Source organism: Struthio camelus, chromosome W, assembly GCF_040807025.1.
Source record: "Struthio camelus isolate bStrCam1 chromosome W, bStrCam1.hap1, whole genome shotgun sequence".
Taxonomy (NCBI): Eukaryota; Metazoa; Chordata; class Aves; order Struthioniformes; family Struthionidae; genus Struthio; species Struthio camelus.
This window is the reverse complement of record NC_090981.1, coordinates 18,755,523-18,768,610: the sequence shown is the minus strand read 5'-3', so window position 1 is coordinate 18,768,610 and position 13,088 is coordinate 18,755,523. Positions and strand designations below refer to the sequence as shown.

Sequence of the window (13,088 nt, the reverse complement as noted above, 5' to 3'; positions counted from 1 at the left end):
AGCAGCTTTTTATTTGTTTTTTTTTCCACTTGGTATGCCAAGATTTCTTCAGAAAAAGATAATTATATATCTTTGGTTAGTCCAGTCATGAAATACACTGCTGATGCACTTCTTTACAAAAAGGGAAATCAGAAAACTCTAGAGCTGGGCAAATTGAATCCTTGGGAAAATGACTGCAGACACAGCGGTCCATAGAGTATCAGTGATACCGTATCTGTCAATATCTCTTAGGTCTAATTTGGATTTATGTCACCGTGGAAAAATAAAGTAAATGATGCATATTTAGAGAAAAGAAATACTGTGATATCTAGTATCGATATGAATATGTTGCCTTCTCTGTCAGTTTACCTAGTGCCACGTTCTTTGTGAGCCTTATACAAGAGGGAAGCTAGCTGTATAACTCACGCAGTGTTTGCATTCAAGGGTTCACAGTATTTCAGAAGAAGGCAGAACTAACCCTGACTTGACTATGGAACGCGCACAACTACATAACCACATCAAATGACCTGGGAATACATATCGTTCTGGTGGTGCCGATGGCAGCGCTTTCCAAAATACGCAAATCTGAGAAAGTCGGAGGGAAGAACTGAGGCTAGTTAAGCAAAAAGGAAGCAGAAAGCCCTGAGAATGCTTAGCAAGTACAGATTGCTGCTTAGCAAACCCTCCTTGCAATGTTGCTTCCGACATAAGGCTATGCCAATCAGGTGAAACCTAAGCCTCATCGAGTGCAGTGAAACGGGACAGCAAATTATATTGCTGCTGATCTATCCAGAGATTTTTTTTCCCCCCAATATTCTGTAATGGTGCCTCCAAGCACAGCTTCGGTAACGACCAGTCTCACTGAAACTATAAGCCTGACTTTCTATGTTATAAATTGGCATTTCTGAGTAGTCACAGGAGCTATGCTGATTAAAATCAGAAAAGAATCTGGTTCCAGAAGTAGCTTTGGGTCCCACAACTCAGTTGTATGGAAATGAACAATTACAAATCTGTGTTTTCACCGAGTATTTTTGAATGTTACAAGATCATTACAATGTTCTGACGTTGCTTTTCTCCAGCAAATTGTCTAAGTTTACGTACAGAGTATTTTGCAGTTTTAAATGAAACTGCATTCAACGTTTTGATGAGCAACAATGCAGTAAGAAAAATGGTTTCCTTGCTTATATTTGCCGCCACCAGATGGCACTGTGTATATTAATAACTGATGACCCTTTCCCCCTTTTTTAGCTTTTTTTCCCATTCGATTTAATCAAGTATGATTTCCAAAAAGACGAACCTGTTAGAAATAAGCATGGTTGGTGTGAGAAAGTTAAGAAAGGTAAGTATGCATTATAATAGGCTAAAATGGCCTTTTGATTTTAATACAAGATTTTTTTTAAGGAACCTTGCTATTGTGTTACTGTACTATGCCAACATCCCCTTTTACTTTTGCTCCTACAAAAGCGGTATGTTTCTTGCTCTAAGGCAGAACAGCATTAAGCACAGCTATGCTGACAGAAGAACTTATGAGATCCTTGAATATATTCACAGAAGAGTAATGTACGAAAGTGATGAGGTGATATTATCTCTGAATATGGAGGTAATGAGATTTGGGATTTGCAAAGGAGATTAACACATTGAGATGGTTGCCTAAAAGATCCACAAGAAAGACTGCTGGATTAGAGCAAATGTTTTTTGGTGAGAGATTAGTGTTTCTCTATTTAGTTTATTAAATATATATAAAAAGAGGTAAATTGATTATGGCTATTTTCAAAACACTTATCAGATGTCAGTTATCTCTTGATTAGACATATTTTCAGTGTTTATCACATACTAAGGTATCTCTATTGTACTATAGGAAGGTGCTAGCTGTAACTAATGCCAGGAAGCTGAAGTGAGACAAATTCGTGTTGAAGATCAGGCACACAGTTTTAACAGGGAGCTGAAGCAGATTTTTCAAAGGAGGTTGTGGATTTCTCTAGCAGGTTTTAATCAAAGCTGGACACCCTTCAGGAGAATATGATCCCCAAAAGGTTTAAGTGGGTAAAATTTTATAGGAAGTGATATGCAAGTATGTCAAACTGATCTGGAATTTTTTTTCCAGTTATACCAGTCAGTTTAATAAAAACTATTATCTCTGCCAAAGACTTTGCCTTACGCATGTCCTATATCCTTAGACCATCATGGCTAAGTGACACTACCACTGAACTAAATTTTTTTACCTTAAGCACTCCTGATTTATGGAAACAGGTACAGCTCTTTTATGAGGAGATGATCGTAAATTATTTGTGAAAATTCTGCATTCCTTTGTATATCTATTTTTATTTGTATGTATTTTCATTTGTATAATTCTTGTCTCTGATAAAGTAATTAACCTTACTTAAGTGAGCTACTTAAGTAACTCTTTAAGTTTTATTGTTCAGAACATGTTTCCAGAATGGTGAGGGGTTCATACAACTACTCTGCTTTCAGCAAACTAACACACTGATGCTGTACATGTATGACAGGTTTCGCCATCTTTCCATGTTTTTTGAGTAAACTTTATATTAAAATTTCTATAGTTGACTCTGAAAAGAAAGCAATGATGCTGTACCACATTAATGAAAACTCTTCAGAAGTGTTCTCAGAACTTCTGAAAGGAGATTAAGTAGGTATTTAATGCCTGGATTGAATACCTGCCTTAAAAAAAAACTTTTTAATTCAGAAAAAAGCAGCTGAAGCAGAGAGTCTTTACTACAAAGTCAGTAAGTTGTGGGGAATGAGGTATAATATTCACTTGGAGTGCATATGGACTTTGTGACAATAATGAATGTATGAGTGAACTTGACAAGAAGATGGAGGATAATTCTGAGAAACAACTGTTTACTGAGTCATCAAGAGTAATACAAAATATTGGTTTCTTGAGTTGGCAGTATTGTTGTGTCTCTTTGCACGGTCACTTTGCACCTAGAGGTGACTACACAAGTTGCAAAGCAGTAGAGTAAGTTGCTATTACAAGGTCACACATACTGAAAGAACCCTGCCAAATGTGGCTCGTGGTCTTTTAAAGTTATATGTAGCAAATTAACATTGAGGTAAAGTACAGGAAATATAAAATGGTATCTTATGTTTACATTCATTTCAACTTCTCTGTGTAGGTGAGGCTGGTCTTCTCATTTCCAAAGTGAATGCAAAGAATCCGTTCTTTGGTTATGCTGGCAATAAGAGACACACAGAAAAGAAGTTACTCTGTGACGTGTTTAAGAAAGGAGATCTTTATTTTAATACTGGGGATCTAATGGTTCAAGACCAAGAGAATTTTCTTTATTTTTGGGACAGGATTGGAGACACATTCAGGTATAATCATCATTTCTTATTACATTTCCTCATTAAAAAGCATAGACACACAGAATAGAATACTACTGTTTTATTTGTTTTCAGCCATGAGGGCTTGATTTATAACTATCTTGATATTGTTTATAACAATTCTGAAGTGGATGATAGGGGCTTCATTTTGTAAATAATGCACCTGCACAGCTGGCTGTCTAATTTTCAGAAGGTCTTGTAGGAATTATAGCTTTTTGAACATTCCTTCCAAGGAGCATACTAGCAAATGATAGATTTGTTGGGAACAAGGAGATTTGGATATGAAACTAGAGAAAAATATGCCAAATGCAGAAGAATAGTGATATTTGACACAGCTAGATGTATATCAAAATTTTGAAAACCATTATATGGGATTTTGATGAGCTTTCATTGTCCTTTAAAGTGATATCTAATATCCAGTCTCATTTCAATGACAAATGATGTCTTCTGGTGCTCAGACTACTAATCGAAGGTGACAAGTTGGAACAAATATAAGGTGTTATTAATCTAAAATGAATGGAGTTCCTACTAAAATTAATGTTTTTTAAGAGTAGATGTCCATACGGTTGCATATGATTAAATTATTTTTTCACATGCTTTAGATGGAAAGGGGAGAATGTTGCAACCACTGAAGTTTCTGATGCGATAGTAATGTTGGACTTCATACAAGAAGCAAATGTATATGGTGTATCTGTGCCAGGTAAGAACAGCTTTAGCTGTGTGGTCTTTTTTTCCTCAAGATTTTGTTATTAACCCTCATAACTTTTATTTCATGTTATAAACCTATGAATCATTTCTGACTGAGTCAGCTGTTTAATACCTAGCTAAAATGTAGCTGCAGATAATAAAAATACCAACAGATTGTGAATAAGAGTGAATCATGCCTTTTGATGTGTATTTTTGAAAAGGTATTTTTCCATGAATTTGTGATAGCTACATAATTTAGTTTAAAGCACTACTAAATTCACATCTGTGGAAAATCCACATATCCGTATGTCAGATAAAATCATGTCAGCAAGGTAAGATTTAAAGTTACTCTAAAGAAAAGTATATTCATTACTAAGTGAAGCAATTTTACTGTCTTAATTCACTTTTACTGAGCCTAATAAGCCATCTAAAACCAGGAATTTTTCAAAAACGAAGGACCAGATAAGAGAGAAAAGCAGCCAAAAATAAATAAATTATACGATAAGAAAGAAAAGAATATAATTTCTTTTCAATAATTATTTTTTAGTTAATAGTCATGCAGTAATCTGGGTCTGCTTTCCGTTCCGGCTAAATCCTCTTTAGAATATTCTTGAGTGGTAAAAGTTTTAAATTTGATAAAGGTGTCATTTACCCCTATTTTAAGACCAGCACACAAGAAAAATCATAATAAAGAAGAGGAACTGAAAAGTAGACTCAAAATTAAAATGTGAAGGTTTCTCATTTTATATACAACATTTACCTGCAGATTCTTACCCTTATAAAGAAATAACTGGACCAGTTTATGCGACACTGTCTTGATAATTGTACTTAAATGTGCACAAAACAATTTCACCACAAAAGTTGTAGCATTACCAGAAAAGGATTGTAAGGAGGCAATGGTAGAATGTCTCTGTTGTTATTGCTATCTGATGGTTAAAATGAGCAGTTATTTTGATTGCTGAAGTTTATTGTTTTTATAATATTTTACCTGTTCCAGTCTTTCTCATAGACCCAAAGTGGTGTCTCCCTTCCGAAACAAACCAGTTAGAATTTCTTGACGCTTTCGATCTCTCTCTTAGCTGACAACATTCAGATCCACAGCCTTGAGAAAAGATACTAGCAAGAGAGAAAAACTAAAACCAATGAGAAGACATAATTGGCAAATCTAGGAAAGAGGCTTAGTGCTCTGTTTCGAGAGAAGGGGATGGTACTGATGTTTATCAACATGTATTGATTAATACTGAACATAGATAGATGGTACTCCATTTATGCTTACCTGCCTAACTTGTTTATGGCATTATTCCTTAACTGTAACAGCACAATCTCCAAAAAGATGCAACATCATATCAGATATAAATATAATTTGCTTGTGTTACTGAAACTCAGAAAATTATATATTATTATCAGTTTATTAATGTGCTATAGCTCTTTTTTAAATGTAAGGTTGATCACAAACATCTAAATTGTATTAATCTTTAAAATTTTATGTCTCCCTTCTTTTCTTCCAGCTCACGAAGGAAAAGCGGGAATGGCCTCTCTCATTTTAAAGGAGAATACAACATTGGACTTGGAGAAAATGTATAAGCAAGTTGTCACCTATCTACCAAGTTATGCCTGTCCTCTTTTCTTAAGAGTCCAGGTAAACTGTGTTACCGCACCATACACATAAACATCTACTTCATGTGAACACAGAAATGGTTAAACAAATAAAAGTCAGTATGGCAAACAGAAAGAAAATGTTTGCTCACATATCACATAATTTAGTTTTTTTAGCTTTTAAGTATTTTTTTGAACTGGTCCTATTTACTATCTTTGTTAATGGAGTTTTGGAAGAGAAATTACATAAACATTTAATGAAATTTGCAGATTACGTTAAAGTGGGAGGAATTGCATATATCCGTAAGGACAGAGATCATACGAAAGAATTTAGGGTGATTAGAAGCACAAATGAAAAGGTTCAGATTAGTAAAATGAGAACCAGTGCATCTGGAGAAAATAATCTAAAATCCATTTTATTTAGTGGAAATGAGAGAGCAGAGAGGTAAAGCCAAAGCAGGAGACACACTGATAATGCACAACAAATGAGATGTTATTTGCAGTGTAATACAGCTGCAAGAAGGTTAAAGCGTTTTAAAAGGTATCATATTTATTGGTCCTGAATTAAAAATGTTTATTATTAGTGCCACCGTCATTATCATCAGAGTGCCTGTCATCCCTAACTGTGTACTAGTACCTTGCTGTGGTTGCTGCCCAGTTTGGAATAAAAAATTAGACCCTCCCCTAAAGAATTCCTAATTTAATATAGGAGACTATATATGGCTAGGAATAAAGGCAAGGGTATAGAAAATTGCTTATCAGCATCTTAACTTTTGATAAGTGTTTTGGAAACATCATGACAAAGGCAAAGAGCAAAATGTTTTTGAAGATGTTTATGAAGGAAGTCTCCTCATTCTGAGGGGAAGATGAGAAAAAAATGCTTGTTTGAAAAGAGAACACAGGATATGTTAGCACTCTGGGCCAATCAGAGATTGCAATTGAAAAAACGTATTTCATTATGTCTAGGAGGATACCCTTTGCAGTAGCATTCTGCTATGAGCAAGCAAAAATACACAGAATGTTGCAGCAATCAGTTAATGAAATGACGAGAACCTACACTAGATAAATTGCTATAGAGATGTACAGAAAAGCCTTTATCACAGAGATGCTGTGCAGAAGGAAGCCAAATCTTTGATGCATCTGGAACTTGGCTTAGACTGAATTTGAATTAAATTGGCTACATTAGATGAGTAAATGGTGGTATTTCTCTCATTAATCAGGAGAGGAGCAGGTGGAACTTCAAGGAAAAAAATGGAAATTAAAAACCCATTGACCTTGATTTGATATGTAATCATACATTAAAATACGTCAAAAAGTTTTTAAAGCAGGTAGATCTGGATTAGATACAACTCTGAACTGTTGGAGATGATACTTTATTTTCTGTTTGCAGAGTAGACACATGTATGTAAATGTAAAGGTAGAAGAGAAGATGACAGAGAGGGGTCATAAAGTGTGCGGGAGAGGATAGGAGGATAAGGGGAAAAGAAGCAGAAGGCAACAAACTCTCAGAAGTCCAGGGCGCATGGGGTAGTGTCAAGAGCAGAATTAATGAATGCATCGAGGTCTGCTAACAGCTCAAGGCAATAAGCAATGCTAGCACTAATACTGCGTAAGAAAGAGGCCATTGGGAATTTGGCAAGAGTGTTTAAGGAAGAAATGGAGTGCAACAGCAGAGACTTAACTGGAATGATCTAGAATGACAGTGGAGCTGTTCAGTCCAAGATGGATCATAAATCATATGCTCAGTGACACTTGAGGTGAAAATGAAAAGAGGTGTTCGCTGGAGAGGTTAGTGGTGCCTGCGGCAGAAATTTTTGACGGAAAAGGCTAAATCTTATTTGTTTTGAAGGTAGAAAGGACCAGGCAAGTGTAGGAGTGTAAGAAGAAAGGAGTAGGGAGAGGAGTGGAATTACCAGAGAAATGGATGTGTTAGAGAAACAAGGCAGACAGAGTTGTCTGTTGCTGTGACAGAAGACAAGAAACAGGAGCTGTACTAGACATGACTGCAATGAAAGGAAAGGGGAAAGAGAGAGAGGAGTTGTATATTGTTCAAAGTGAATGGAAAGCAAGACAAAGTCTAGAAAAAAACCTTGAAGAGCAAAAAAAAAAAAAAAAAAAAACTCAGTGGAGATGCCTCCCACTACTTTTCCCAAGGGAACATGCTGACATTAAAAAGAACAAAACATTACAAAATGTGTGGTGAAGATCAGTCTTTATTTGGACCAGGCTGAGTGGTCTAATATGACTCTTTCAATCTCTTTTTTAAGGTGACAGTAGTCATGGATACAGAGAAATCTATGAATTGTTATCAAGAGCCAGTTCCTGATTATGATAGTTTTTACTCTCTCAGATTCCTTCTGATGTGTGATTTTGTAATGTGCACGAATGAAGAAGCTAGGTTGTCCTGTGCTGGATGGGGACCCACTGAAGACTTTGATTTGCAAAAAGTGACAGGTTGCAACCTGTTTCCACCATATTTCCAGCTGTTGTTCCATAGCAGCACAAAAGTTCAGGGAAAAACAAGTGTTTTCCAGACTAATGAGAGTAAATAGAATTACTCTTATATCAAGTAAGACTTCTTAAAATAAATGTGAATGTGAGCAAAACAAAAGGAGCTCAGTCCATCTACTGAGTAATAAATCTTTTGTTCTTCCACAGGAAACAATGGAAATGACTGGAACTTTCAAACAACAGAAATTTCGATTGGTGGATGAAGGTTTTGATCCATCTACAATCACTGATCCACTTTATTTTTTAGATAGCTCTAAGCAAGCGTACGTCTTGTTAACCAAAGAAGTACATGAGAGGATCTTATCTGGGCAAATGAAACTTTAATTAACCTAATGCTAGGTTATTAAGAGACAGTCTACATGAGCTACTGTGCAAGAAGCAAGAACATTAATCACCAGTATTTATATATAGTTATCCAAAATAACATTTTATATATTTGATACTTAAATTGAGATGTCTCTTGTATCTTTCCTCATTTGATCATTATTGATCACTAATTATTTTCTACCTCTTGAGACCAAATATAACTAGATGACCTGTAAAACATGTCTGAGATCTTTTTTATCTTAATTTTGGAATATAAATGCCTCACAGTTTTTCTGTGTCCTAAATAAAAAATGAGGGATATGCAGAATGATATGTAGAAAAAAAATCTCAGAAGATGAGAAATATGTGGTGATGAAGGTTATTAATTTGAGAGAGAGAAAATGTACCATTAACGTTTCTTTCATTGTAGTTTCCACTTCATATATATATATATCCTTATGAATATATATTTTAAGACATAAAGACTTGATAAGTGGTTGGAAGAAAAAACAACCCTTATGCAGAGGACTTCGATGGAACACAAGATGAAAGAGAACAAAGCAGAAAATGCCCCCCAAACAACTCTGAAACTAAAAGATTTATACCAACATCACTGCTGAGACTTTTTGTCATAATCCACGTTCTTTCTTTTATTTGTAAACTTGCTGCTTAGATTGTCAAATTCTGAAGACAGGCCATACTTCTATAATTTGTGTAGTACCAGATCAGCAGTAGGCAGAGACAATGTGTATACTTAAAGGGGAAAACAGCTCTTATAAAAAGAATGATTAAAACAATAATATTAGCACTTTGTATCATACATATTGACTGACAAATAGCTTCCTCACTCTTGTTAATGACTGTTAGGGATTATTATTTTATGGGTACTAAAATATAGCAGAAATTTACAAATTCTAAATCATGTTCTAATATACTACTTTTAAAAAGTTTTAAAATAAAGTATAAATTCATTTAAAACAAATTCCACAGCGTCTTGGTTTGATTTAAGTCTGATTGTATAAAGTCTGTTTTCTGGTTTGTTCCAATACACTACTCACGCAGTAAAAATATAGGGACAATGTCCTCCTTTTATGGATTGTGATGCTTTCACCAGTTGCCCTAACAGCCAGAAGCAATATCATAGAATACTGCAAGGGAGATTCTGTTCAACACTGGCCATCAGAAGTCCCTTTTCCAGCATGACTGTGATATGAAAATGGCCTGAAAGATCAGGACGTAATTACTTAAAGCTTTCTTTTTTTCTTTCAAATTTGTTTTTAAACAAGATGTTAGAACTTTCTTGAAGTTGTGTCAGCTCTTAATATTCTGTTTATGATTTTGCCCTGATTTTCCTTAAAAACACCAACCAAGGATGCAGAGAAACTAAAAAGATGTTTGAGAGTGTCACCATACTGTCAAGTCTCTAAGATGGAGAAGAATGTTTCTGTGTGGGGAGGCTGGGGGAAGAGGGAGGAAAGAGCACTAGAGGAAGAAAAATGCATACGTGCTATCTTTCATGCTATCTTTCATGCTCTAGCTGCTACTAGGGCAGCTGACTGGTGATTCCCAGCTCTGCAGTGTATTATAGCAGCAGGAGGACTCTCCTAACTTAACCAGCTTGAGTAGCCTACAAGTATTTGCCCCCCAGCTGCTACAACTAGAAAAATACAGAATTCCAGCAACTCCCTTTTATTCCTTAGTTTAACCTTGACAGTCTGGACAATCTGCCTATTTTCAAGGCCTACTAAAAGAGTTCTGTCCTGTACCCCATCTCCAGAGGTAGGACGGTTGTGATGTCAAGAATATAAAATAGGAAGACCTTTAGGGCTGTAGGCTCTGTTCTTCCTAGAGGAGTGTATTATTTGTAGTTCAGTAATTCTTTTAGCAAGTAGGTTAGGAGCCAGCGGATGAACCAAAGCATGTTACAGCAAATTGTCACATTTCCCAAGGAGATGTAAATTGTTGAACTGGCACTGAAGTTTGGCTGAATGAAAATGTTTATGCAAAACATCCAAGTAGGCCCTTACTTTAATAAAATAGCTGAAATATTTGTACCAACCTGTTCTTTCCCTACCCTCATGCCCAGATCAACATGCAGAATGGGCTGAGAGCTTGAGCGTTACCGCAAAACCATGTGGCAGTAGTTGCCCTGGAAGTTTCATTTTGTGTGGTAGTGGGGAAAGAAGCAGCTGAGGGTGGCTGGGGTGCAGCTGAGAGAGCAGCTGGGGTGCAGCTGGGAGAGCTGCTCTGCTAACATCACATATTAAAAAAAAAGAGAGAGATTAGAATAAACAAATGTAATCTCCCATTAGTAAACTACTGATTGTCTTCTTTGGTGTACGCATAAAAACCTAATGATGTCACTGATTCAAAATGCCAAAGTGGAGGTTTAAACTTTTAAAAAAAGTACTTTTGCCTGTCAGAAGCTAAAAAGCAGGACTGCTCTTAGGTTTAGACAGAATGGCATGCACTCTAGATTGCAATGTTAATGACATGGAAAGCAATGAAATAAACTTAATACGTCTAGATAATTCTATTGTTGTTCTAAATACCTGAACACAGTGTAAGTGAAAAATACTATACCTCTTAAAGATTGCTATTATCTGCATTTCATAATGCTAAATTTTGACACCTTTCCTGCACTTTTAAAACTGAAGTTGTTAAAGAAACTGCCAATTAACAGTGAGCATGATATATGCCCCATGAGACACTAGAACATTGGGAACCGGAGGTGACTAAGCCAATCAGATATAGTGAGATCCAGGAAGGAAAGAGAAGGTTTCAAACTCTTTACTGCCTTCAGCTAGAGAGTAGCACTTTTGGCTATGTAAGGTTTCCTAAGAAAGTGGAATGGAGTCTTCAGGCTGTCAAAATTCTTTTAAAAAACTGGAATCAAGACATTAGCTATGAAAATTTGAACTGTACAACAGGTTTTATAAGTGGATCTTATCTCTGTAATAGCCCAAATCAAACTTGGATACAAAGATTATCATTTCGGAAAAGCCTGGATTAAGTTCTAAAGGCACAGCACATTTTGAAGCTCTGCTGCTTAGAACGCTTCCTGTTATAAATACCATTACCATCTTTTTATGTACTTGTAAGCATATCTGTATCTTGTAACAAATGACATGTACGTTCCTGCTTTATTTGAGGACATTAAATGGCTGAATTAGGAACAAGCGTTCCTCATCTTTGAGGCTAAATAGCTGAAGGAAACACAGCTGCTACAGGCATTGTTTCAGTGCCTAATTCAAGAGCTCAGATGCTTAGAGGAATTCACAGATCTCACTTCGGGTGGTTTGACAGCACCTTATAAAATGTACAATGAAAGTTATATGCCTGAGAATAGCATCCACAAAAGCCAGCTTGTAGAGCAAGAACTGCCTAAATCAACTAGTAGGGAATAGTGAGGAGAAGATTATGTCTTAAATCATACTTCTGCCAGCACTTAGAAATCTAATTCTAGTTAGCTGGGAGCACACAGATATTTGTGTGCACTCCTGGAATTACACACAAAATTTTGTGCAAATGTTCGTTAACTCAACAAATTGCTGACAAAATGATGGCAGTACGCATTCAGCTCATTCTCTATCCAAGCATTTCATTAGAATTAAATAAGAGGTAGGAGAGGAAAATATTTACTGAGGATATATGAAAGCACTGTAATCAGTCATATACCACTGTCGTAACAAGGCCATATTCCCCCGTAAGATTTATAAAACCTCTTTGTAGTATAAGCAAAAAGATTCCATTTCTATTTTGCTGGCCAAATCCAATTTCTGTGAAGAGAAGCTTACATCTATACAAATACCTGTAATCCGCCATTAGCAAACTGGTTTTGTTGGGATATTCTTATGTCCACAAAAACATTAGGCGTGACTCACCGTTAGTCTAAGTCCAGTCCCTTTTATACTTGGATATCTCTGCTACAATGACAAATCCCTATGCTATTTGTCAGGTACATTCTGAAATAGCTTCAGGCAGTAAGTGCTGTTCAGATACACAGATTATTTTTAAAGACCTTTCGGCTTCCTCTTGTGTTATATAAAAATTAAATTTCATTAGAGAAATGTGTCATACGAGAAAGCAAAATGTTGTCAAAACAACAGCCTAAGATGCCTCACTTTGTTCAGCTATCTCATAACATTAAATGAAAATCAACCCTCCCTAAAATGTTGATCCAGTATTTTTCTTTAACTTTTCTACATGTCCTTTTTTTCTTGTGACCTATGTAAAACAATCTCCGCCTTGCTTCAGTGACCAAAACCAGACAAGTGACCAGAGTCAGAAAATGAGTTCTCTGGAAGCAGTTTCCAAGACTGAATGAGCATCAGTGAATCGTTAGTAGCTTTATCAGATGAGTCTGTATTTACACAGGCTGGCAGTGGGTGACAACTACCCTCATGTTAGCTACGCCATACACATTCTGTTGGTACTTCCCACAGTTATGTTCAGAATGTGTGTACTCAGTGATCTGCAGAATTTCTACAGAAATCATTCCTTCTGCATCCCATGAACAATAGTATCTCACCTTGTTTCACCAGTATCGTTTCTTTGATTAATAAAGCTGTTGGGTATTTTCAGTGCAAAAGTCTGCAGAGCCTTGAAACTGTACAGACAAGGTGATGTAATATACTAAACAGCATACAGCCTACTGAATTTAG

The 13,088-nt window shown here is 36.0% G+C and overlaps 1 protein-coding gene across 1 annotated transcript in view; it reads left to right on the top strand.

Annotated features, from left to right (window-relative positions):
* Positions 1 to 9,406, top strand: part of LOC138064075 (long-chain fatty acid transport protein 6-like) — a 40,776-nt gene extending 31,370 nt beyond the window's left edge. The window contains exons 6-10 of the mRNA XM_068924953.1: positions 1,228 to 1,318; positions 3,117 to 3,315; positions 3,927 to 4,024; positions 5,520 to 5,650; positions 8,266 to 9,406. Of these exons, the coding sequence (XP_068781054.1) occupies positions 1,228 to 1,318; positions 3,117 to 3,315; positions 3,927 to 4,024; positions 5,520 to 5,650; positions 8,266 to 8,442 (696 nt within the window). The 3' untranslated portion in view covers positions 8,443 to 9,406. The remainder of the gene's footprint in view (positions 1 to 1,227; positions 1,319 to 3,116; positions 3,316 to 3,926; positions 4,025 to 5,519; positions 5,651 to 8,265) is intronic.
* Positions 9,407 to 13,088: the final 3,682 nt, after the last annotated feature.